Here is a 25770-nt window from a genome sequence, read left to right as displayed (position 1 = left end):
GTCTATTGTTTAGTCGTTTACTATTACTAGTGTGTGTTGTAGATTGTTACAAATATAAATCGTCTCTTTTTCTAGTTATAAATGTCACAATCCGCGTCGAACCCGCGACACTTTTTTTATAGAGATGCAAAGGCTAGGAGCAATGTCGAGGTCATGGCCATAATGGAAATGTCAATTGCTGTTGATTTTCCGGCAGATGAGGTGCTACTCTTCGGTGTTGACGTGGCGGATGAGGCCGCAGTGGGGGCAGCTGCTGACGCTACTGGTGCATTTGTGGAGGCCCATACATACGAAATTCCTACATTCTGAGCTTGGGCAGCAGCCATGTCTGCAACGAGAGCTGAGGAAAGGACGGTGTTGTTGAGGAACTGGAAGTCTCTGTATGTTTCTTGTTCGGCCTTTCTGAATTCAAACAAGCCAAACTAGGAGAGTAGATTTAGTGTTAAAAACGCCTAGAAGGTATTGTAAAATGGACGAGGAATGTTTTTTTCGGTTTTTTTCGAGACATTACCATTTTGATTTTGGGATACTTCAACAAGACAGCAGTGTTGGTCAAGCTCTGACGCCACCAGGCTTGCTTGATTGCGAGTTCACCTGTTGGTTGCGATTCATTCTAATTAGTAAAGTTGTGGGTGACAAACTTCTGCATGAACAATGTTTACCTGGTCCTGCAGAAATGGCTGACTGATAGTTTCCGGCGGCATCAGTGTTGTATAGATACATAGGACAACCCCACTAGATCGAATTCAAGCAGCAAGTTAGGGCACTGGCGTTTATCTTGTGCAAATGCGTTTCTACGACATTACCTCGCTGACTTGTAATGGTTTGCCCAATCCAACAACGTATGAATAGAATGGGAAGGTACCAGTTGTCATTTGTGTATCGAAAAAGCCATCTGTGGGCAAACTGTTGACTCCATACTGTCTCGCACCATTGTCAGTATTTGAAGGAGCCGATCCATGCCAGTACTATGACCAAAAATCGAGGTTAATAAAAAGTCCACGCCAGTATCTTTTTTGATCGAAATGGATATCTCTTCGATTTCTCACCAAGGACGTTCCGACCCAGTCTACATAGGCTGCACCAGGATAGTAGGGCGAGCTATGTATTCTTTGGTTAGCGACTAGAAACTTTGACTGTGTACGATGCAAATGTACGATGCAAAGATGACGTACTATGGGTCATCTCCAGCACAAGAGGAACATCCGTCACCGTTCGTATCTAGAGCAGCCAAACTTGCAGCTGATGGCGTTCCAGTAACAGCTGCATTGATTCCGTAAGCACCAGCATAGTTGACTTGTGGACTCCAGACCTACTCTCAAATTCTGTCAGAATATGACTACAAAGAGATACTGGGACGAATCGTTTGCGGATTTTTGTTGACTTTACCATAGCAACGTTATTGGCGACAGCTCGAACAGCGTTTGTCACTTTGATCCAAAATGCTTTGAATTCAACTGGCTGGGTACCCCTACAGCATCAACAGAAAGTCGCGTTAGGCTCTGAGACGGGTCCGATCCATTTCTGAGCAATTCGCTTGGCACTCACCAAGGATACCAACTTCCATTCATTTCTGAAGCAAGTCTGAGGTATACTTTGACACCCTTTGCGTTCCAAGCAGCGAGTTGGTTTGCAAGAGCAGTAATATCAGCATCAGTGACTGATGTAAACGACTTGCCAGGGCGACTGTCGAATGGATACACGTCGAGTATAATCGAAGCGTTCGTGTTGGTCTCGGTGACCATTGTAATATCGATCGTGGTGTCAATGTTTATGACTTCAGGATTCGAGTATGCTGATTTGACTGGAATATTCTGTCCTGCGTGGAAGATTGGCCAGTTCTTTCCAGTTCGAGTGTTTATTTTTAGAGGAGAGTCATCGTGGTAGGGTCCAAGGTAGTTGTAGTTGTCTGGCCAGCTAAGCAAGATGACGACGTATGTGAGTTTTTGTGGGCCTGTGATAGAGTTGGTTTGTTCATATGTGCATCGATTGAAACCACCGCAGCCAAAGCCCAGTGGCACCTTCACACTGGTTCATGTGGAGTGGACTCTTGCGAACAAGAGGAGTCTTTGCGACACGTTCCCATGCTCCATACAGGAGCTGCATCCCTCTTCATTCAATGGTTGGTTCTGAGATTGCATTACAGTGCGGCAAACACACGCAAAATGTGTGTGCGTACAGCGATTCCAAGATCATGAAGTTTGATGAAGGATCAACGGAGATGGATGCAGACTGATTGTACTTACACTGCTACTGAGATTTGTCCATCAGGCAACTCAAACATGGCCAATCCATTAGCACCCAGAACAGTTGCCGAAGCAACCAACAAGCTTGTAATAGCTGCCTTCATAACTCAATCAAGCAAGTAGTAGCTTGGGATTGCCTAAATCGAGACTATTGATTGAGAACTGTGCGGCAGTTAATGGTTTGGGAGCAAGGTTTGCGGTGGTGTGGTTTTTTCAAATTCAGATGCAAATTGCCAAATGCCTCAACACATCCAATCCGAACGCGCTTACGAGATATTTTGGTAATACTACGTGAAGTAAAATCATTCGCAGGCTGACGTTGTACGGAAGTTGTCTCTGTTTCCCAAGTTACTCACTGAAAAGTTTTATTGCTTCTACTACTACTACTACAACTAATGACTATGCCAAAATGCGAAAACAGAAGCAGGACAGAGTTCACAACAAAAATTTACAAGCCACTCTTGGCCTTTTTACCCTTCTTCTTACTTAGATGACCCATAGGATCAATCATCTCTGCATCATTCTTCTTTTCCAACTCTGCTACTAGTCCCTCTTGCTGCTTCTTCTTCTTAGAAGAGTGTGGATTTGGAATGGATACGACCTTGGTAGATGAAGATGGCTTGATCTTTTTCCAATCATCATCTGTACCAGCAATAACATACCTGAGCAAAATGTTGGTGATTAGCATTCAACGGGCAACAGATTAAGGTATGATGTCATGAACTTACTTGGTGAGATCAAGAGAATTGATGAGTTCACGTTGCTGCTCCTTGACACCCTCCAGAGCGTCTTTACCAGCTTCTTCCAAATCATCTTCAAGTGTTGTAGCAGTAGGATCCCAAGCTTCTTCATCTTGAACATCTCTTTTACGTTTTTTACCATCTTCATCGTCTTCAACCGCCACATCATCGCCGCCATCGATATCCATCTTTGCGTTCAACAACTCACGTCCTATATCACCTTCGACACCTTTAGTGACTATAGCTTGCAAGAATGTAGTCGTCTTTTTCAAGATCTTGCCAAACAAGGCCATGATCTGAGATATTGGGAGACCCATTTCACTGTTCAAGTCATCCAAGGTCTTGCGTTGCAAGCCTACGCCAATCAAGATGGCCGCTTGCACGGGTGATAGACGAACAGCGGCGGTTTCGTCTGTTGATTCAACTATGGGATCAAAGATTCCCATAAAGTATTGGCGGGCAATAGATGGTACTAGATCTACAATGACGTGATAATCAAGGAGGTTTGATGAATAGGCATCTAAACGTTTCAAGTCGAATGGCCGATAATGTTGTTTCAATACTTTTGGATTTCTCAAATTGACTATGGTAAGCATTTGGAAGAGGTTAATAAATGTGCATTATCCCTATGACTACAGAATATGTTTTTCTTTGGTTTTGGCCTGACATACCTGGCTTTTCACCGCTTGTAGCAGTTTGACCACGACCACCACCTGTAGCTTCTAAAACACTCAATACTAGCAATGGACTGAATTTACGTAGTTGGTATCCCAAGAGTTCCAAGAATCGACGACGGAAATCTGCTGTAAATTCCATCAACCAATCCGAGTCCTCTCGTAAACTCTTAAGCATAACACATGTATGTTCACCCGTCAAGTCATTAGCAGTCTGTCTGATATATACTGGACGGTAACCACCCCGTTTCCAATAACGATGAAGGTCGGCAGTAAGTCCATACGAGACACCGAGCCAATCTAGTTGTTCTTTAGGTGGTCTCTCTGACAATCGTAGTAGTAGAGGCGGCATGGACGAAGCATCTCGAATACGAATATCGTCGGTGGCAAGTGATGCGGATAATAGTTCAGCATCAGTGACTCGTTGGAATTCTTCCGAGACAGTATTCTCGTTTTCGTTGAGACCCACAAAATCGCCCTTATAATATCGTTCCAAAAGCTCTAGAGCACGAGTACCATATCCCATACTAGCAAAGTCTGGATGCGTGGCAATACGTACGACACGGGCTCCACTCAACATGGCAAATCCATCATCTTGGAATTGCTGAGAGACCAGCCATGGAATCAAGTCACCGTCTCTTCTTAGACCTTTGGACAAGGCAGCCATGACTGAAGCTCTATTTATAGATCCTTCAAAACACACCTGTATTACAACCAATGGTTCGGGTAGTGTGGTTGGGTTGGCTGGTAGTGGAGGTAATAATACAAAGAGATGATGAGCTGGTGCGTCACTCAATAGTTGCAAGTCGTTCGGAGAATTCTTGTAATGACTTGCTACATATAATGCCATCATCTTTTGTAAGAACTGTTCCGAGGCTGGATGATATGAGAAGAGGGTATCCCGATTTACATAAAATAATTCACATGCACTAGGATGTGGAGAGCCTACGGTTGATGAAGCAGAGTCATTGGATGGATTACAGCAATCTAGACACAATAGCTTGTTGAGCCATGATTCTACAGGATCTTGTGGGGCATATCGAATAGGTTCTTCTAATTTGATTTCTCTCAATACACGACCTGTCGATTTTCCAAGCCCTTCCACTGCTTGTGGAGCCGCACTACCATCACCTGTACTACGTTGATGACCCTGACGATCAACCAGGACACCTTCCTTTCTATCGTCATGCCGGGCTCCTGATGCAGCAAATCCTCGACTCTGCTCTCGTAAGCCCTGTATCAATTTGAGACTGAGAGATCGACCTGTTCCTTCATATCCATTTATTGTGGAGGATATAAATACTAGATATGGACCCAGCAACTTTTGCACTAGCGGTAATGGAATGGCGGCTGCTTCATCGATTACTACTAATTCCGCCTGAGACAGGAATTGTGAGTCCTGTGGCTGTATGTATTGTATAGTTTGACGATGATCTCGGAAGACGTTGACTCGGACAACCGCTTTTTGGAAATCTGGGTTTGTACTCTGAATTATATCATAATCCAAATGTTCCTCAAATCCAAGAGCATCAAAGCCTTTGAAGATGAATTCGAATACCGTCTTCAAATTTTCGGGTGTGGGTGATGTTATAAAGATATTGGAATATCCGTGAGCGACGGCTGCAGCAATAGACAATCCTAAAGCAGCTGATTTACCACGACCACGAGCAGCTGTCAATGCTACAGTGGATCGTAATGTCTTTTCGGCAATGGCTTCCACAAAGATCAGTACAGCTTTAGCCTGATCGACTGTTTTAGCACAATTTATCAGTGCTCCAACATGTGGACTGTCGGATAATTGAGCCTTCAGTTCTTTGAGCTCTACTGAGGTAGTTTCTGGCTTGGGCGGCAATAGTTTGACATCTTTGCCAGCAGATAATGGGAGTACATTGAGTTCATCGTCCAAGACCAAACAGGCGTCACATCCGCCCATAGACAATATGAAGCGTTCGTTAAACCTTGCTACGGTTTCAGTGTGCGATTCGGTACGATATCGTGAATGTACATCCTAGTATTTCAAGGCGTTAGGCATCTTTTAGAGCGTTACATAGAACGTGACGCTAATCTTTTCCTATACCATGGTCATTGTGTAGAGCTGTTTCAACGAACTCATAGTTCTAAGCAGCAAAACAACAATCCCACCACCTTCTACTGTTTCTATAGTCCTTGCCAACAGATTAGGTGTGAGAGCCTCAAAGTCCTATAATTAAAATCGGGGTTGATCAAAATCAAAGTTTTTTTTTTCAAGACACGCAGCTCCTTGTACCTGTAAAACACACATTCCAAAGGTCTGACCAAGGATCTTTTCAGATTCCTTGTAGTATGTATACCGAATGTTGGTGGATGATATGAATAATTCAAAAGGATCATCCTGTTCAGAGCTTTTCTGTCCTCGTTGAACCTGTTTTTTGATTTGTCGCATTCTCTTCTTGCGATGCGAGCTAAAGCCCAACTCCTTCTTATAGCACCATAATACAGATGGTCTGGCTGCAACTCTGACCTTAGATAACAGGAAATGCAATGTCACGACTTGGTCTTTGCCTTTGTCTCCAACCAGAACAAAAAGTGACCGATTGCCAAGATTGACTCCATTAGAGATCAGAGCTGGTATTCTACTATCAAGCTTCTTGCGCTGCTGTCCAGTCGGAGCTGCAGCCGCTGTCTCGCCAGGCATGCTGAACTTGTTGTTTTCGACGTTGATGAAAATGATGAAAGCTTCACCTTTACTTTGATGGTCGGTGCAAATTCGATATAAAACGCGAATATTTACTGATCCCAGATTCAAGTCCATTTATCTCTTCTGGTTCATCAGACCGTGCCATCTGATCGGACGTGTTTTCGCCAAACATCACGCTTTCCCGTTCTTATTCTCCAGCTTGATCAAGCAGGCACGATGATCTATCTGTAGTTGCAGCGATTGCAAGACTATGAAACACGTCAGACACCAAGAGGTTTGGACCTTGGACGTGTCTCATGCTGTTTTCAAATTCAGATTTTCAGTTGGAACGCTGTTCGCGATCTCTGCCAGGAATGTCTTCTGCCAGCTCATGTGGACCAATGGCTGCAAATCCTCTTAGATTCAGGGGAAAAGGATCAAATTGGATGGCAGTGGTGTAGTCTATTTGTGTTGCACCCTGAACGGTAACTTTTTGCTCAGATTCGAAAGGACTGCCAAGCAAGGTCCAGAGGAAGTTGTAAGCTGTACGAGGCAAGAGGTGTGAAGTAAATATCATACGAGTTCTTTTACACGTAAGTAGAAGTTTACTACCCTTGGAAATGACTGGTGGAACGCTAACATTCGCAACGCCCAGCTCTGTCTTCTTTTGTGAGAACTTGCTGGTCCAAGAGACACCACTAGGTCGAGTTTTCTTCAAATTTCTATCACAGAACTACGACTAGGGCCGCTAAATTGCCAATTGATGGTCTCCTCAAGTCTACAGTCTCGCCAGGAAATCTGAACTGAAAAATTGAAGCCCAGCTGGTACAATGGAATCAGAAGAACCAGACGATGGACAAGCATCAAAAACAGTTCAAAATCTCAACACACGAGTTTCATCTATGATTCTGAAGTGGACCAACAATGATACCACCCCAGTCACAAAACACTTGGCACCAGTACTCGAACATACATTCAGTGATGTTACAGGACACACATCACCAAACAGTCACCCATTACGTGTCAAGGACATGAAGAATATGTGGGAATCAAAGATGGGGAATCCTTACGCCAAGAAAATGGACACTCCACCAGGTCACAGTAGCACAAACAGCCCACCGCGTCGCAAAGACAGTTTGCCTGGAGCGCAACAGCCAGAATTGAATAACGTATCATTAGAGGTGAGGCCGGTTGGATGCCTTTTTTGAACCGTGACAGTGGTTGGTTTCACTGACATGGTGACCTCATAGGCTTCAATACAGCCTATAAAGCACATACAAGTAAAACCACCACAATCCCATTCTGAATCAGTAGTTCTCGAACCTCAAGTAACTGTGGCTGAAACTCTTGAACCTGTATCGAAGGAACCTGAGCTAGTTGTAAAAGATGCGACACGTACTTCCACCATAGTTCAACCTATAGACGAGATTTCATCAAGGAGTGATGATAATCTGGCGCCGAGGATCATAGAAAGCAGGACAGATATCTCTGAACCTACGCAAGTTGTGAATGACAAAATGGTTGACAAAGTAGCTGACTCAGTACAGTCGCTCAACTCTGTGGAACAGACTATATCGGATCCAATCTCAGAGGTATAAGCGATTCTATCCGCGTAATTTACAAAGAGCTTCGCTCCTCACACTCATTCTCATGTAGCGTGGTATGCGATCTCCTGTTACAACCGAGCATAGTCTAATTGAGCCTCATCTGAATGACATCTTGAATGTTGAATCTGAGACTACTCCAACTCTTTCCCAACTCTCCGATATACATCTAGAACAACCTACGTCATCTGAAACTTCAACGGGATCAGTTGTTGGACAACCGATCCCATCCGAAACTTCACCAGAACCAGTTATTGAACAACCGATCCTCGGTCTTATTAAAGATCAACCGATACCTGTAAATATTGTAGATACGGCTATTGAACCAGAGGTTGAAGAAGAGGAAGCGGAGGAGACAGAAGAACGCGTGATTCCCAGTGTTGCAACGACACCACGGCCAGCCTTGGAATCCCCACTAGCAACACCACCACTGACTCCAGAACGAGTCAGCCCTGACACAAAACTAGATGTAGTATCACTAGCTGTTATGACGCCAGAACCAACACCACCACCAGTGAAACCTTCGAACTTGAAATCAGTAGCAATCCAGACTTTTGATGACAGTAGGAATAGTGATGCACTCTCACCGATTTTAGAATCACCGGCGAGCCCGTCAGCATTGATTGATGCTGTAGGTGCTGTAGTTGCAGCTCTGCCAGCTCCGATGCGAGTAAGGAGGTCAAAGTCTGATCTAAGGACTCCGACAGGTCCTACCAGAATACGCGTAAATCGACAAAGGAATCATTCTGATTCAGTGTCGTTGACCAAGTCACCTACAGACTCCCTGACGAATCAGTTACCAATCGTAGCCTCGGCAATAGCATCGCAAAAGAGTATCATGACTCGGGATAGTGGTAATTGGTCTGGGACGCAATCCGGTTCTTCAGAAGGAGGTGAACTCTCTTTATCACGTAGAAATCGTTCTCTGCGAGAATCTATGGTGACTGAAATGGGCGATTCAACTCTCAACTTTCCTGTTGAGGAATCACCATTAATAGATGGAAACGATGGAGCGGATGATAGTGCTGAGGCTATCTCAATATTTGAGGTTGTCTCTCTGATAGATACACAGCCTCCTGAGAGCCCCGTGGATGACGCGGTCCATGAAAGGGAATTAGCTCGTGAAACTTCACCAGTCAACGAGACAGTTGTCGAATCATTGCCATCTCCACCACCACGTAATAGAGCAACACGATCAACACCTAATGAGCCAGTGGTAGATGTTGAATCAACGGCCTATTACAACAAACCTATAGGTGCTACTGCCACGTCGTCGCGTCTCAAACCGACGCACAGTATGACGGATTTACGATGGTCGACAATGACTCTAGCTTCGCAGTATGGTGAAGTGCAAACGCAAACAGCTCTCAAGACTATATTTGAAGGCGAAAGGGCCATGAGTCCAATTAGACTATCCTCTTTGAGCAAGTCACCAACGAGAGGTGTAGAATTGCTCGCTATAAATCGTAATGAGTCGAACGTCTCTGTCTCTGTAATCGACACTGAGAGATATGACAACCGATCAAAAGAAAGAGAACCGTCGCCTCCACCACGTAAGGCATCTAGATTTGCAGCACGACCATCTGCTAGTCCCAAAAATGAGAAGCCGTTACCACCGATACCAGGCAAAGTTAGTAACTTGCCAGCACGTGTAAATATATTATCGCCCAACAGTGTATCATCAAGTAACCTTTATAGTATGTCGCCCAGACAGGGAACGTCACCGCCCTGGTCTCCAACATCGTACTCTTCGACGTCTGAATCTCCAGTAGCGCCTGAACAAACATGGGAAGAGAGGTCACGAGCACGACCTGGTGAGGGAAACGGCAACTCATCAGCACTGGCTAGGTCAAAGTCAGCAGGTCCAATACATCGTCGCCAATACTCTCATGATTTACCACTGAGAAGTTATAGTGAGAAGGAAGAATCCGTGCGGAGGGCCATGTTGCAAACACGGACCTTAGAACGGCCTGCTCTACTACCAATCGTGGATCCATTACACTGGGCATCTGGCATGTATGTAGTTCCTCGAAGTGGCGCAGCACCACCATCGACGGCCTCATCATCATCAGCACGACCAGCAGATCAACGTAAAGACCGGCGTGTTGGACGACTTGAGCCTCGTCCACCACCACCAGCAGCAATGGATTTGGGAGATATGGGGTCAGCCCAACCAAATAATATACGATGGCAAAACTTTGTCGAACCGTCACCCTCTCAAGAACCCATAATAGTGCAGGATTTACTAAGCGACAGTCAGTCTCGATCAGGTTACTTGCGTAAATTGAGCACATCACCACGCCAACAAGGCATACAAGTGTGGAAGGATCGCTTCTGTATACTAGCAAATGGCATACTCTACGAGTTTAAATCTGATCATGGACATGCACGATGTATGGATCAGTTCACAATCACGAAATCAACTATATGTGTTTTGTATGGGGACAGCGATGGACCTTGGCTTGTAGAAATCCGTGATGAATCGCCGGGACAGCTAGTATGGTATTTGCAGGCGGATCAACATAGTGTAGCTTTTGCTTGGGTGCAGAACTTGCATGCTGCAATAGCTTGGGCAAGAAGGTCTAATTACAATATGCAGCAGGTACCAAATCACGATATTGAGCAAATGAGACCAATGATGCTACCTCAAAAGGGGGCATTTTTGAATCCCATGATATCGATGCTGGAGGATCTTGAAGCTCATCATAGAGCTCGTGATGCACAGGAGGCATTGACAAGCTCACCATCCGCGGAATACGGGTATTGGCATGATGGACCAGGTGGCTCGTCTTCCAGTACGTGGCAGCATCCCGCGACAACAGCTTTAGGTGGTGCCCATCTATATTGACATGATGAGGCCCGTGTACATATAAAGCGAAGAGAAGATAACACTTGTACAGATGCAAAAAAGTCTTCTTATTATATAAACATATGGGCCGGGGGGGGGGGGGGGGGCAAATTGGTAGAACAGTAAGATCTAAAAATATACCTCTTTCAACATTAAAGCTCTAGCTCTGTTGAATGCGCCAAGTGACTTGCACTTTCGCGACAACTTCATTCTTATCATTCTTGACCACAACAGGCACCTCTACATCAGCCCCATGTTGACCTGATGCACCGCTAACCACCACGAAATCGTCCGTTCCCAAATCACATGTAGCAGTAATACGATTACGTGCTTTTGCAAAGTATTCAGCTGTAATCCTTTTCACTATTCCACGTTTTTTCTTGGCGGCATTCGTAGCATTAAACTGTTGAGTTTTAGAAATCACGGCCATTCCAGATGCAGCTTCAGCGATGTTGACTATAGCCGCAGCGTGAATTGAAGCAAATGGGTTTCGCACATATCGATGCTCCTTGAGAGGACACGTGCGAATCAGTACACGTCCAAAACAACATCGCGACAAAGGGTAATCACTTGCATGGTAATTGTACACTTCCCAGTATCGATATGAGTGATCCGAGGCGAGATTGAGCTTGTATACGGCGACATGATGCCAACTATGTAGCTAAACACAATCTTTCCTATGCCTGAAATTGGATTGCTTGAATGCCAATTGTGCTTGCAGGAACTGGGGCCAAGTACACATACCGAATGGAAGATATTTTGTCAGAAACTTCCAAACAGTTACTATAACAATGCGTTCCATTAAGTCCTTGCGAGGTGCCATGTGTACGATCTATGGAATGAATGAAATGATACTTGTCAGATGTTGGTGACAAAGGAGGGAGCAAACAAGTACTAATAAGCGATCCAAGTATCATTCATGCATCAATTCACGTAAATACAATTATAGCTCTCGTTGGCTCAAGCCTCCAAATGTAACCTCAATCCACTCAACTCACCAAAAAGCAAGAAGAAAGCTCTTTAAAACCAACAAGAAGCAAGCTCTCCTATATATCAGACCTTACTAACAAGACCTACAATATTCAAAGATGGACGGAGAAGATCAACAACAGGAGCAAAAGGTTGGTTGTTTTTGTTTTCAACCCGTCTTAGTTGAAGCCAGCTTTACCAGCTATACCTTATCACAAGCTAACTTTTATTATATTATCATATTACAGAAGGTCGAGCATATCAATCTCAGAGTCGTGGGCCCAGACCAATCTGAAATCGGTAAGCTAGAAGATTGATAGCAACATTTTGACATCAAATGTTTTGGGCTTCGGAGAGGCACTTGCTTCTCGGCGCTACTTTTTCAACGCTAAAGAGAGATTTCTGAATGATTTGGTGTCATTATACCATACTGCATTGGATGGCACTCTTCGCATTTTCTCGTTTGGCTCAAGCACTAATCTTTATATTTTTGGATTTATAGCATTCAAGATCAAACGAACAACACCATTAGACAAAGTTAGTAACCAATCTAGATTGATTTATTACATCGCATATTGCTATTACAAGTTTGCTGGCCACTCCGAGTTTCATTTTTCACGAGTCTTCAATCAACGATCACTACTAACTCCAATATTACTTTGAAATCCAGTTGATGTCCGCATACTTACAAAAGGTACCATCGTGTTGATGAATCGCTTTCATTACATCCAAGTATACTTACAATGACCTTCGTCTCCTGTAGACTGGACAGGTACTTTCATTCATTCGCTCAGCAGAAAGAAAACCCGAGTCAAGTCACTCAGCATACGCTCCATCAATATCACATCTAGGACAAAAATGCCGTCCGATTCCTTGCCTCAAGCGGTGAACGCATCAACCCTACAGACACTCCTGATGATGTATGTCAATTACTTCGTATATGAGTTTTTTTTTGGTTTCGGGATGATCGGGAAGCTAACGCCACACATTTTCTTCACGTTAGTTGGACATGGAAGATGGAGAGGCTATAAACGTTACGGTGCAACAACTGTATGTTCGTCGTGTTGAATTCATCGTCCAAATCATACATACCCTGACATTCGCGTTTCTCTCCTTTTTTTAGCGGAGGCTTTTGATTTTCCTTCCATAAAGTGCTTCTTCCTTTTCGTTTCGTATTATTGCTGCTCAATACACATGTTATTATAAAAATGCTCTACATTTCCTTTCGAGCGCTAGAAATAAAAAACACATTCAAGGAGATTGTATAAGTGCAAACTGTGTTCTTGTTTTTTGTAGAGAGAGTTGATCAATACGACAATGTTTTTTAAAATAGTTTTACAAATCATCATCTTGGGTGAAGTCGCCGTATTGCCACATGTTGACCTTTTAGTGAATGAAGAAGGTGATGTTAGTCACTTGTAATAGACCAGAAAGTCTGTTTTCATCCTGTTGATGACAGCATGGAAATCCAAAATTAATCACATACCCGATCGCGTTTAGCATCTTCCTGAGCACGCAACAACGTATCGACACTGCTACTAGCAGCACCATGTCCATTTGTGGTACCATTACTTCCACGTTTGACTCCATTCGACAAAGCATGATGACGTCTAGCAACTACCTTATCAACAGTAGCCAAACCCTCTCGCACCAGCAACTGATTAATAGTCCCAGTTTTATCATCAGCTTGACTCAACAATAAAGCAGTAGGTGTCTTCTTAGCACCGACTACTTTAGCTTTGAGCATTTTGTTTTCTGTCAATTCACGTAATCGCTCATATGCTTCCATACCCCATTCATTATCATCGAGCGGTGGGACTGTCAAGTATGCTAATACACCTTCGATGGCTTGTGGTGGGAGATACGATACACCGAATTTGGAATCGAGCGGTCGTAATCGTGATAATGGTACTGTTTCGGAATTGCCGTAATCCATATACAAGACGGTATAAGTTTTATCTGCTGGATTGACTTTGCGGATACGTGCTCGATACCAGCCTTCGTCTACTGAATACTTGGCGGCACAATAATCATTTACGTTTGGATTGAATGGTATAATGCTGTTTTGTTGGGATATATGGAAGGATGCAAAGTCGGCCATAAGTTGCTCGAGCTTCTTTGTTCCATCACCTACGTGTTGGAAGTAGAATGATCCACCACCAGATATATCGGATATAACTGCCTGTATTTCATTGACTGATTCTTCGTCCATTGCTGTTGGGTCCTCTTCTTTTACCTCTTCTACTTCTGGTCGTTCCAAACTCCATATTCCACGTTTGGCTTCTCGAGACTTTCTTTCAGCTTCAAAAAGATCTTTGCCATGTATACTCTGTTGTGCTGAATACTCGTGGACGGTCGCAAGGCCTGCTTCTAACAACATGACCTATTCAGAGCATGGATGTGGTAAGTTCCAGAGCAAAAAAGGACAGATTGTCGAGTGAAACCATGACCACAGTCAGGGACAATTCAAAGCAACACACCGCAAAGTTTTGTTTCTGACTTCCACCGCCAGGCAACCATATTGTACCAATGAATCCTCCGACCTTGTCAGCACCTTCAACAGAGATTTCGACATCACGTTGATAGCATTTACGAGTAGCGAATTCCAAACTCTCGTCTCCAAAAGGTTCGGCTCGTTCTCCACTTCTACCAGTAGCGCGTGGAGCTCTTATGCCGCCCAACACAAGAGTAATCTTGCAGTTTTGAGACGGTATCAAGACTAAACATTGTCGAGGGAGTAAGACAAGGACTGAAAAAAAGGAGTGACAAGCAGCATTGGAAGAATACCTTTAAATCGAGATCCAGCAACAACGTGCTCAACAATACCAGCGACAGCACCAGCTCTCGTCAAGAATGGCAGGAATTGCTTCGACTTAGTCGAATTTTCAGATGCATCGGATATACGGTATGATGGTGGATCTTTAGGCGAATGCAAACCCTTTTGTGCCTTGTTTGCCTTCTCTTCAGCAATGAGCAGCGAATCATAAGCGGATGATCGATTTTCATCATCTTTACGATGTCGTAATGTCAATGCTAAACCTTTGGCAATCATGGATTCAGCAATGTTTTGCCCATCAACGGATATTGTAGCGCATTCTTTTTCGTCTGGGTATCCTTCGACAGCGGGTTTGATATAGTCTATGACAACGTGGACTCGATGGCCAATAAGTCGGGATCGTAGGAATTCTTTGGCTTCTGCAGCGTAGCCTGCTTCTTTTGGTTCCTTGATGCGTGGTGCTCGGACACTGGATAGAGTGATTTTGCGTTCTGGGCTCAAGTCTTCTGAGCCTGCAATCATGATCTATATATGAGGACGAGACGCGCTTGTGAATAAGCCATTCTGTTTCACATGTCTGCTTTTTTTCTGGATACATACAGTATCGGCAGTGACGATCTTTGTAACAATTCCATCAAAAACAGCCTCAGCACCATTCAATCCAGATTTCTTCTTGTCGACAAAGTTTTGCCACATTCTTATACGTCGCTCTTTGGCTTTAGCTTCAGCGGCTCGTAGTTTCGTTGGTCTAAAAACAAAAGAGTTGAGAAAATATGGGGATATGATCAACCAATGAAATTATTGCATTCCAGATCACTGCTGTCTCTCCTCCAATTTCGACAGTCGACATTTTTGATGCAAACTTACCCTCCGGAAACATTAGCAATAGTCCAATCAACAACCTTTGCGAGTCCTTCAGATACCAATGCTTCAGCGATATTTCCGGCAGGATGAATAATCGATGCAACAAAATTGCTGTTCCCAGCTCCTTCCAAAATCACTTTGACGTCTCGTTGTAATAGACGAGATTCGACAAAGTATTTAGCTTCTTCTGCATATGGCTCTATGATATCTTCTGCTCCTGGTACGTCCTTTTTGAGGAGTGGTGCCTGGATTGACGACAAAATTTTTTAATTGCTGGTAACATAATTGCAAATGCCAGATTTTCAATGTACCTTGATTCCAGACACCATAACAGTCAAATACTGCGACAAATTATCATCCAAAAAGATACAAAGTCGATACGTAGAAGCGTCTCGGACAAGCTCAATAACAGCATTCATTTGGACCCCCTTATACTTTTCCAAAAACCCCTTCATATCTTCAGGAGGATTGTATCTTAAATTACGTAGTCCGTCTGTTGGAGATTTCGAAGCCCACATGCCCTTTCCGGCAGCTTTGGCAGCTTCTTCTAACAGCAGCAATGCTGCTGAGTCGTCGGATGGTGGTCGTTTCGAATCCATCTTAACTTTGGCAAAGCCTTCCTTGATCATGATTCTGCTGACGTTGGTTTCTCCATCGATAGCTTGAGGGAGCGAGACCATGCCAAAATCGCGAGTGTTTGTGGTTGTTGTATATTCGACTCTGAAGCTGACTTCTTTGCCGATGAGGAGCTTTCGAAGGAATTCTCGTGCTGCGAATGCGTATGGCTAGTGATATGGTTGTGAGTACAAATATAGACAAAGCAAATGGACTGAAAGGATGTGCACATAGTCGTCAGACATTGATGTACCTCTTCCTTCTCCGGTTCTTTGGCAGTTCCGAGTCGTGGAGCAATGATACCAGCCTGTAAATGCGAGAAGGATTGTCAGAACTAGACGATATCTTGTACATCAAGCACGTCGAGTGGATACCAAGCTCAAGACACGTTCTGGCGGAGGAGCATTGGCAAGAGGTTTCAAGGCTCTGATGATGATAGTGTCTGTAGAAATCAGAGTTTTCACGATGCCTCTGCCTATGTTGACGGGAGAGTTTCGGTGTTGGTTGTGACATTTGGAATGTTTGGTGTATATGGACAATTTGATTTGTTGCAAAGAGCGTTTTGTGTCAAAGAGCAGAATAAGGAGAGGTACATACCAGAAGCTGGAAGCGGAGATGAATTGGTTGAAGGTGTGGATGGTTTGCTTTGATTTCGAGATGCCATAATGTTTTGAGTGTTTTTGTGGATATTTTTTTGATGGTTTGGTCTTTTCTGCAAAGTAATAATTACTGGATTGTGCAAACGAAGATGTCTTTTACGACAAATGCTAAAATGATTATTGCCCTTGATGAGTGATGTCTTTGACGTGTGGGTTTTTGTGAGTGTGAGCTTAGGACGCGAATTCACAGTCTTTTACAGAACAAGCCTAGCAAGGCACACGTAATTGTCCTGATAAATCGTATACCTGCTCTTCAATGGCAGTGATCGATACTGCATTTGGCCCCATTCGAGGAATTGATCAAGCGTGGAACTATTCAAAAAAGTGAGATCGTGTTTCGTCGCTTCTTTCTTAGCCAAAGCTAATACCGTTGGTCTATATCTTATTTAGAAAGAGCTGCCATGCTTACCTAGGTAAATATCATCACAAAGCGTTTGCATCACATACATCACATCAGCTTACTGCAACTATATAATTGACCCTTGTTGACGGTTGGATCATTCACCTTCTCACTTTTCTCATAATCAACCCCAGGAATTCCATACGCCAAACCTCCAATTGGTCCTCTTCGCTGGCGACCACCATCACCACCTTCAAAATGGACTGAAACGCTCGATGCTACATCATACGGTCCAAAATGTCCTCAAATACCATTCGCATCCTTCTCGGCTTCGTCAGGTCCCTTTGCAAGATCAGTCATACCAAATAATGAGGACTGTCTTTACTTGAATGTATTTACTCCAAAAACCTCAACAAGGAAGCTGTTGCCGGTCATGGTATATATCCATGGTGGGGCTTTTCAGAACGGCGAGGCATCCACTGCCATTGCTCAAGGAGCTCCCAATATCGTTGCTGAATCGAATGATTCTGTTATTGTCGTTTCGGTCAAGTATGTATTGCGCCACGGATGTGGTGTTTGTTGTGAGCTAGAGCAATGCTGCAGTGGGTAATATGAAGCCTGTTTCATCCTGTATTTTGTTACTAGTTACCGATTAAACCTATTTGGCTTCTTGGCCTCATCTGAAATGAAGGCTGATTCAACTGATGGGATACTAAACTATGGATTATTGGACTTGAGAGCTGCCTTTCAATGGATTAGAACCAATATTCAGTCGTTTGGTAAGGCAGTCTGAAAATACCATTCATTTGTCTTTCGTTTTTTCCCCCAAACTTATGAGACTTCTACTCACAATGAGTGTCTGAACAGGTGGTGATCCAAACATGATAACAGCATTCGGTGGTGAGCCTTCGAATATTTCGTCCAATGATGAACTTGACGAGAAATCTCAATTCTCAACACAATCAAACAGAAAGTGCAGGTGCAATAGCCATCTCATATCTCATGGTGTGTTTCCCAATGGACAACCTGTTTGATCGGGCTATATGTGAAAGTGGATCTGCTGGTGGTGCAAATCCATTGACTGCCAAGACTCAACAAGGTGCGTGCACATCTGATTCTGAGAGGTTTCCATGTACAGAAGTCTCAATTGACATTTTTCTGTTCAGGTTTCTTTGACTACTTGTGTGCAGCAACCAAATGTCCTCCCCACCTAAACGCCGTTCAAAAAGTCGATTATTTACGTACCATCGAGTGGGAAAGGTTGTTGGAATTGATGACTTCACCCCCGCCAGGGTAAATGACTCAACACCAAACAAAACGGATTCTCTGCTGAAATGTCTGATTTAATTGAGTCCGTTAGGCTGATTCTTCGTTTCGGCCCAATCCTCGATGGTGTCAGCATCAGAGAACACCCCATAAAGTCATTCAAGGAAGGCCGCTTTGCCAAAGTCAAGAGCATCATTATCGGAACAGCGAAGGACGAGGATACGACATGGAGGCCCCGAAGTGAGAACTTCTTGACAGACCCTTACAGCAGATTTTGTTTTTGTTTAACGTCCTGACCCATCAACATTTTGTCCCACCAGTCGCATCTGAAAAGGCATTAATCGCTTGGATCAACACATTCTTTTCACCAACCGCTTCAAAAGCACTCTGGGAGCATTATGGAAGTGAGCCGTACAATACGGCTTTTGGACATATATGGGCTGATGAAAGGTACTACTACTGTGGAAGGACCAAGTCAAGAGATTTGGCTGAGAAGCATGGAATGGAAGTATATGTATATCGTCTAGATTCAGAACTGTCTCTTCTGAGGAAGGCGAAAGTTGGAGCTGCTCATGCCAGCGAGGTCGCATTGGTAAACGAAAGAAAAGCTTGATTGTTGAAAGATGATGCCGTGAATGGGACTAACATTTACTACGCGGCATAGGTATGGGGCCATCATGGTCATCTTGATGAAGGTATTCAATATATCCATCTTACATTCGTTTTTGCCCTTGCTCATCACAACTAACCACCTTTTTCCCTTCTACACAGGTGAAATCAAACTATCAAAAAGAATGATGAGACTATGGACTACATTCGCATCAGGCCAAACGATGCCGGCTGAATGGCCTCGATATACTGGCGCAGGAGGTAAAATAATCGTGTTTGGTCAGGACGACAATTGTTATGTTACGGACGACAAATTCCGTGAAAAAGATATGAAGGTTTGGGAGGGTCTGCAGTGGGGATTGTCTGATGTGAGCTCTGTGAGTGGTAGCAAGCTTTAAGTAGTTTATTAGTACTAGTTTGAATGAAAATGTGTTTCGTATCTCTTGATCAGAAAGGTCGCACGTTTGCCCTCCTAGTGTTTGTGGCAAGTTATTGGATAATGGTTCAAACTCGCAAACGAATGACGTCAAAGCGTCGTCCGAATTAGTTGTGACTACTTTATATTACACTCACGACGATTACAGTAAAGTTTTTGAAACATAGCTCTCCCTTACACTATACTAATACAAGGTTACCTACAAGAAAGTGACCAAAATTCACGCTTTTTAAACTGCTCTCTCCCTCTTTCCCAGCGGTCTTAGTCATACACTTGATACACACCATCACTAACGATACTGGTAGCACTACTGTTACTACCACTTCTACTCTCAGCCCTTGTTTTCGACCCATCCAAAACACCAACAACAAACGCTTGGTCCACACTCAACCCCTTGTTTGACGAATAGTTTAGCACCAGCATGAGCATCCACTTAACTCTCACAATAATCCACCCGAGAATATCCCCAACAGCGTCACTTTCCCTCGTTATTTTCATAATCCCAGCTAAATCCAGTCTCCCATTCGGCAGTTCGAGCCTCGACAAGGCATCGGTGTTTCGCAATACACCTACAGCAGATCCGAATTTGATCTTGTCGATACCTTCTATGTATATCGGTTGCAAAAGCAAGTCGTGCAGGGTTGGCATGTATCGTGGTTGTGTGAGATAGGAGCACGTTATGTGGAAGAAGATGGTGCATATGGCGGATATGATAAAGTTGACGTTGAAGTCTGTGTATAGGGTGTTGAATGTTTGGTGTGGGTATATGGTGCCTGTTTCTTCTGGGTCGAAGATGGAGATGTGGCGCTGCAGGAGGGTTTTTGGGAGGATTTTTGGTTTGGGGGTCTTTATTGCTGGTTGTCTGTATACTTCGTCGAGACGGATCACCAATGGATCTAAAGGAGACAAATGAATAAATATATGACAAGATTGACTTGATGCGATGCGATCGAACAAAGAATACAAAGTCCAAAGATACGTACCAAAGGTGACCTTCCTTGGTCGGTGGTGCAGAGTGGCTGTCTCGTCTGGGGCCATTGGGTTGTGGTTGACCAATTCGTCATTGAGATATATAGCGGAATCAGCAGCTCCTTCCTTGACGAGTTTTGCATTGCCTAGGCCAACTCTTGATGAATTATAGTCATCTAGTGCGACGGTGTTGATTTTAGGAGTCTCCGTTGGCGTGACATCTATGGAATCTATACTGGGAGATGGTATTGGTTGCTGCTGCTGGTCTGTTGAGTCTGATTCCTCGTATATGGTAGGCAGAGTTTGATTCCTGTTTGGTGAATGTCCAGGTGATGTTCCGTTGCGAAGGTTGCCAAATGGAGTTATTGGAGAAGTCGCCATGGTGGCCATCGTACTATGATACATTATTCACTATTTTTAGACCTGCCTACATTGGATTGTGTTTGTCAGTTAAAACTCACAAATGACAAAACCGTGGTGAGATGCTTACAAGATACTTCACCTACAGATGACGATCTGGGGGGAGTGGAGGCTCTCTCCCGATACTATTACGGTGGCGATTAATATTTCTCTTGATGGGAATTAACTTGTCTTCATTTGGTCAAAGCCCTACCGTCATCTTCGCTGCATGTCCAACAAGACAAACATTTCATTTGCTCCCGCCCAAAGTGAGTGAGGGACCAGAACTACGACAAGGAGGGGGGATCTAGATAGCTCACAGTACGATCAACACCGCCTCCCTATAGATCTATCTGGCCCATCAATGTCAAGAGGCATGATCTATTAAGCAATGTCACTTCATTACCAAACTATTCATCACCTATCAGACAACGAAGAGCCTTCTTCGATAACACCACTCGCCGGCCCCGCTACTCGAACAAGATCAAGAGCACTGACCCTCCTATCCAAGCTATCCACCCCAACTACACTAAGATCCCGTCGTGCAAAACCCATCATCACAAACACACACACCAAACACACTTCAACACTAAGCAACAACTCGACTTCTGCGACTACCACTAGCACCACAAGACAACAACAGCGCCGCGTTCAAGTGCGGCAAAGAATGCTGGCTCAATCTACAAACCATCACATTATGATGACTACCCCTGTCACCCAGGTAGTCTCTAGAAAGCCAATCAAGCAACACTCTATACTTCATCAGCAATTGAATCAGCAGGTGCAGCAGCAGCAACAACATCATCATCACCACCATCACCAGCAGCAACAGCTACTACACCAACAGCAACAACAGCAGCCCCCGAGAGATCCTAATGCCGTACCAATTCCAAATCTGAAGAATGTCGTGATAAAGAGTCGATGGCGTATCGTAAGTTGTGGTGTCAACCTTATGAACCAAAAACGGCGTTCATAAACACTTATTGGAGTGCCTATATACGCAATGCAAATTGATCTAATCATTCCGTCTTCTTCAACAAAAAGGGAGCTGTCTTGGGTAAAGGTGCATTCGGAGAAGTCTTTTCGGCTGCAGACACATCCACACACCAAACAGTAGCTATCAAAGTCGAATCGCCAGAGTGCAAGAAACATGTCCTCAAACTTGAAATATGTGTTATGAGAAAGTTGCAAGGTAAGCGCAGAAAAACCAGAAGTCGAATGTTTCAATTGAATTTTCTTCACACCAAAGACTTCTCGCTTTCGCTTACGATTGTCCCTGTACTAACAACGCTTCCGATCGTTTAGAATGCCCATTTGTAGCTAAATTCATTGGATGCGGTCGATTCGCTACACCACAATCACATTCTCATCATCCCATAACTCCCACATCTCAAACATCAACACCGACAAAACAGAATCCTCCCACACCTGCTCCTCAGAATGGAGCTTCACAACCAGTTTATAGTTATCTTGTGATGCAGCTGCTTGGACCAAAGTAAGAAGATCACCACAAAAAGCGTGTATCAACGCGGACGTATAACTCTGACATTTGTCTGCCCTATTCATCGTCTAGTCTATCAGATTTACGAAGAAAAGCACCCAATGGACAGTTCTCAGCTGTGATAACATCAGTCATAACGAGGCAGATGCTTAGAGCTGTTCAAGCATTACATGAAATTGGATTTTTGCATCGGGATATCAAACCTGGGAATTTCTGTTTGGGTCCTAACGAGACTGAATTGTCGGCTGCTAGTCATTGTTTCATGATTGATTTTGGACTGTCGAGACGATATCTGAGTTCGAATGGGAAAGTTCGTGAGGTATGCGAAAAAACCATCTAAGCACTGAAGTCATGCTCAAGACTCTAACCTGGACCCATAATTTCACACATAGCCAAGATGCAAAGTCGGATTTAGAGGCACGGCACGATACGCTTCCATAGCTGCTCACGAGGGACGAGATCTAGGCCGAGTAGATGATTTATGGTCGCTCTTCTACATATTGGTGGAATGTCTACGAGGATCACTACCATGGAAGGGTAAAGAGAAATCTAAAATAGCAGCCCTCAAAGTAAAATACACTCTTCCCGACCTGCCCGCAACACCAACTCCTCAACAGCAACAACCAACTTCTGCAACCATAATATCATCATCGTCGCCTGTATCGTCGTCATCATCTTCAACACGATGTAATCCAGCATCACGAACCATAACTGCCGATAAAGTCACCTTCCCACATGGATTACTAGATGGTTTGCCAGTGCAATGCTGGTATATATATCAGCATTTGATGACGCTGGGGTATGGCCAAGTCCCCAATTACGACTACCTGTATACCATGTTGGAAGATTTAGCTAAACTTGGCGGTGGGAATGGACATCCGCCTGCATTATATCACGTGTCGTCCGTCTCGTCACTAGGTGTTTCATCCCCCGTGTCTATGAATCTTCACAACAAGATGCAGGATGTCTTGATTGGTAGCGACAATAATATGGCTGATGAGGACGATGATGAGGCTGATGATGAAGATCTTGAGGATGTTGAAGAGCAAGATGATGAAGTCGTGTTGGCTGAGAAGAGGAATAGCTTAACACCATCTACGAGTCGTGAACGGTTGTTGCTGATGGAGCAGACGATACAGAAGAGTGGTAATATGAGTGGGTTGCCACCATTGCCGAATCAATGTCCTAGTACACCTGATAATATGATATATGATGGAGGTGCGAAACGAATGGCGCACTTGATCAAGAGGCTGAGTGTTAATGATTCTGGGGTTGATGCTGCGGTATGTGAATGTATCTCGATCGATCGCTTTTTTTGTTTAAACTAATATCAATTTTTGCTTGTTAGAAGACCGGAAACGTGCTGCAAGATACGCGACCTCCCTTACGGAATGATATGGATGTCGACGATGATGGACCTACTCATGTTACGATTACGTCGCCGATAACATTTGCGCCAAAGTATGTACGGACGCTCGTTTCACGGATTGATTATTTTCTGTCGAGATTCTCACAATTTGTCTTGATTCTAGACCACCACTTGTCGGACGCCCCACTGTACCGTATGTCAGAAGGAAGACGATGCGTACTTACAACTGAAAGTGATGCGCGTTCTGGAATTGGAACATCAATCCAACCACTTACAATCTAATTAGTTTTTTGCATCATCACTTTAAGTGTCACTTCTACTAAATAACTAATAACTTACTACATACTCCAAATTTGGTCTTTTTTGGAATCATTTCTGTATATATTTGCCAAAAAATAATATTGTAATCACATTTACATTCAAAGTTGTTGCATTTTCATGTTTGGGCTACCACCACCAGCATTTGGAGAACCAGTAGCGATGCTACTTAACCCCATATTCACAGGGACACTAGCAGCACCGACACTATCACCCAAACATCTAACCGCATACTCCTCACACAAATCAGCGACACTCCCTTCCACAACTCTACCACGTTGCACTGATGCCCATTTCTCCAAGCTCTTGTCATGCCCTTCATCAGACACTGACTGAGATACGAGATTGATTAATTCGTCTTCATCCATGATTACTATATAATGCTGTAAATGTCTTTTGGTGCCAACCTGGATTGTGAATGGTTGTATGATTAGAAAGAGATGATGTGGTGGTTGTGCTGTTGTTGCTGGTGTTTGAGATGTGTGTGTTTCAGCGAGCTTTTTTAGACGGACGAGTGTTTCCTATGTGGGAACGGTGTGAGAACAAATTAAACGTACCAAGGAGGAAAAAATGGAAGAAATTGTAACAGAATGGTACCTGTGTCCAAGTAATAGCCAGTTCCAAACTATTCGCCATCCTGGGATCCTTATCCTTGACACTATTGACAACCACCTTATTACAAACTCTAGCAACACCAGGAGCACGACTCAACCACAGCTCATTAACAGTACCCTGTATATACTCATGCAGCTGATCAATATCATGATCAGCAGTCTTGGCACAAAACCACAACATGACTGTTGGGAAAAGCGCTAAATCCCCAGTCCCGTTTCCATGCTCGTTGCTATGAGTACTAGGAGCTAGCGTATTCGACACGGTGCTTGCCAGTCTAGATAAATTGAGTGATGCGACTCCCGTGTTGAGTTGTTTGACAGTGTCGTTTGCAGATATTGTTTTTATGGATGTTTCAGCTACCTGGGCTACCTTGTCGAATGTTTGGGCAGAGATTGTTGATACGGATGCTGATACGGAGGCTGCTTGCGCTCGAGCTGTGTTTACGAACGAGTCCCAAGTCCAATTTGATTGCTGCTGTTGAGGTGGCTGTTGTTGTTGTGGTATGATTCTCTCATCTGGTCTTTGAATATTAATATTATTTAATGGATGATTGACATTACCACTCGGTTGTGCTGCTTGTAGCGTAGGATGTACGGGGTAATGTTTAGATCGTGTAGTCGAGAATGTTGGAGCTGCCAAAGGAGTAGACAGCCCGTCCTCGTTTGTGGAAGCCGCAGTTACAGTAGCAGGAACTAGACTTGATTTCATACTGGTTGCTGGAGGTGGCTGTAGTTGCTGTTGTTGCGGTTGGGGAGATCTAGTCGAGGTGTCACGCAGTGGTCCACCTCCAAATGGAATGGGAGCGCTAGATGCTTGTACCTTTGTTGCCGGAGGTGGTGCTGCTAGTGATGATCCTATTGATACAGCTGGAAAAGATGCAGGGGTTGATGATCCTAGACCTACATTTGATATCATAGGTGGTCCAGGTAGTGTTGATCCTACATTTGACACTGTAGGTGGTCTGCTACCTTGCGATGATGGTGGAGGTGGTTGAGACGAGTAGCTATTATATGACGATTTCATAGGCTGACTAGTACTGGTTTGGGTGAGTTCGTCGAGAAAGGCTAGGACATCTTCAGTTGGGACGGCCGTGTTGCCATTGTTTGTTGATGCAGCCGAAGGAGGTAGTTCTCCGGTTAGAGAGTCGAGGAGAGACATGACATCGTCATTCACAGATTGTGGTGGACGTGACATTTTCTAGATTCCGCAATGTGTTAATGTTTGCGAATTTACGTGTATCAAGCATGAGTAAAAGCGTATAAAAGCCGTTACAGGGAGTAAATATGCATTGAAAACG

At 44.0% G+C, this 25770-nt stretch overlaps 5 protein-coding genes across 5 annotated transcripts; 1 reads left to right on the top strand and 4 right to left on the bottom strand.

Annotated features, from left to right (window-relative positions):
• Window positions 1–116: 116 nt before the first annotated feature.
• Window positions 117–2350, bottom strand: SmJEL517_g02153 (mannan endo-1,4-beta-mannosidase; the record flags this gene model as incomplete). Its single annotated transcript, XM_031168081.1, has 9 exons — window positions 117–422; window positions 512–594; window positions 663–735; window positions 807–968; window positions 1050–1101; window positions 1176–1312; window positions 1390–1471; window positions 1549–1917; window positions 2247–2350. The coding sequence occupies 9 exons, from the start codon at window positions 2348–2350 to the stop codon at window positions 117–119; spliced, it is 1368 nt and encodes a 455-aa protein (XP_031025913.1).
• Window positions 2351–2694: 344 nt separating this feature from the next.
• Window positions 2695–6334, bottom strand: SmJEL517_g02152 (uncharacterized protein; the record flags this gene model as incomplete). The annotated part of the gene is made up of 5 exons (XM_031168080.1): window positions 2695–2908; window positions 2975–3569; window positions 3658–5668; window positions 5738–5860; window positions 5927–6334. The coding sequence occupies 5 exons, from the start codon at window positions 6332–6334 to the stop codon at window positions 2695–2697; spliced, it is 3351 nt and encodes a 1116-aa protein (XP_031025952.1).
• Window positions 6335–13072: 6738 nt separating this feature from the next.
• SmJEL517_g02151 (uncharacterized protein) lies at window positions 13073–16656 on the bottom strand (the record flags this gene model as incomplete). The annotated part of the gene is made up of 10 exons (XM_031168079.1): window positions 13073–13120; window positions 13224–14120; window positions 14218–14456; window positions 14525–15038; window positions 15114–15261; window positions 15381–15622; window positions 15689–16162; window positions 16246–16299; window positions 16367–16467; window positions 16590–16656. The coding sequence occupies 10 exons, from the start codon at window positions 16654–16656 to the stop codon at window positions 13073–13075; spliced, it is 2784 nt and encodes a 927-aa protein (XP_031025953.1).
• Window positions 16657–21061: 4405 nt separating this feature from the next.
• Window positions 21062–23770, top strand: SmJEL517_g02150 (uncharacterized protein; the record flags this gene model as incomplete). Its single annotated transcript, XM_031168078.1, has 7 exons — window positions 21062–21601; window positions 21715–21862; window positions 21976–22165; window positions 22244–22490; window positions 22564–23454; window positions 23520–23632; window positions 23704–23770. 7 exons carry the CDS (start codon window positions 21062–21064, stop codon window positions 23768–23770), a joined length of 2196 nt encoding a protein of 731 aa, XP_031025975.1.
• A 189-nt stretch (window positions 23771–23959) lies between these two features.
• On the bottom strand, window positions 23960–25667 carry SmJEL517_g02149 (uncharacterized protein; the record flags this gene model as incomplete). The annotated part of the gene is made up of 2 exons (XM_031168077.1): window positions 23960–24379; window positions 24456–25667. 2 exons carry the CDS (start codon window positions 25665–25667, stop codon window positions 23960–23962), a joined length of 1632 nt encoding a protein of 543 aa, XP_031026046.1.
• Window positions 25668–25770: the final 103 nt, after the last annotated feature.

This window comes from Synchytrium microbalum (assembly GCF_006535985.1).
Source record: "Synchytrium microbalum strain JEL517 chromosome Unknown SmJEL517_scf0008, whole genome shotgun sequence".
NCBI classification, from domain to species: domain Eukaryota; kingdom Fungi; phylum Chytridiomycota; class Chytridiomycetes; order Synchytriales; family Synchytriaceae; genus Synchytrium; species Synchytrium microbalum.
The sequence above is the reverse complement of the archived record's forward strand: the minus strand, read 5'-3'. Positions and strand labels throughout refer to the sequence as shown.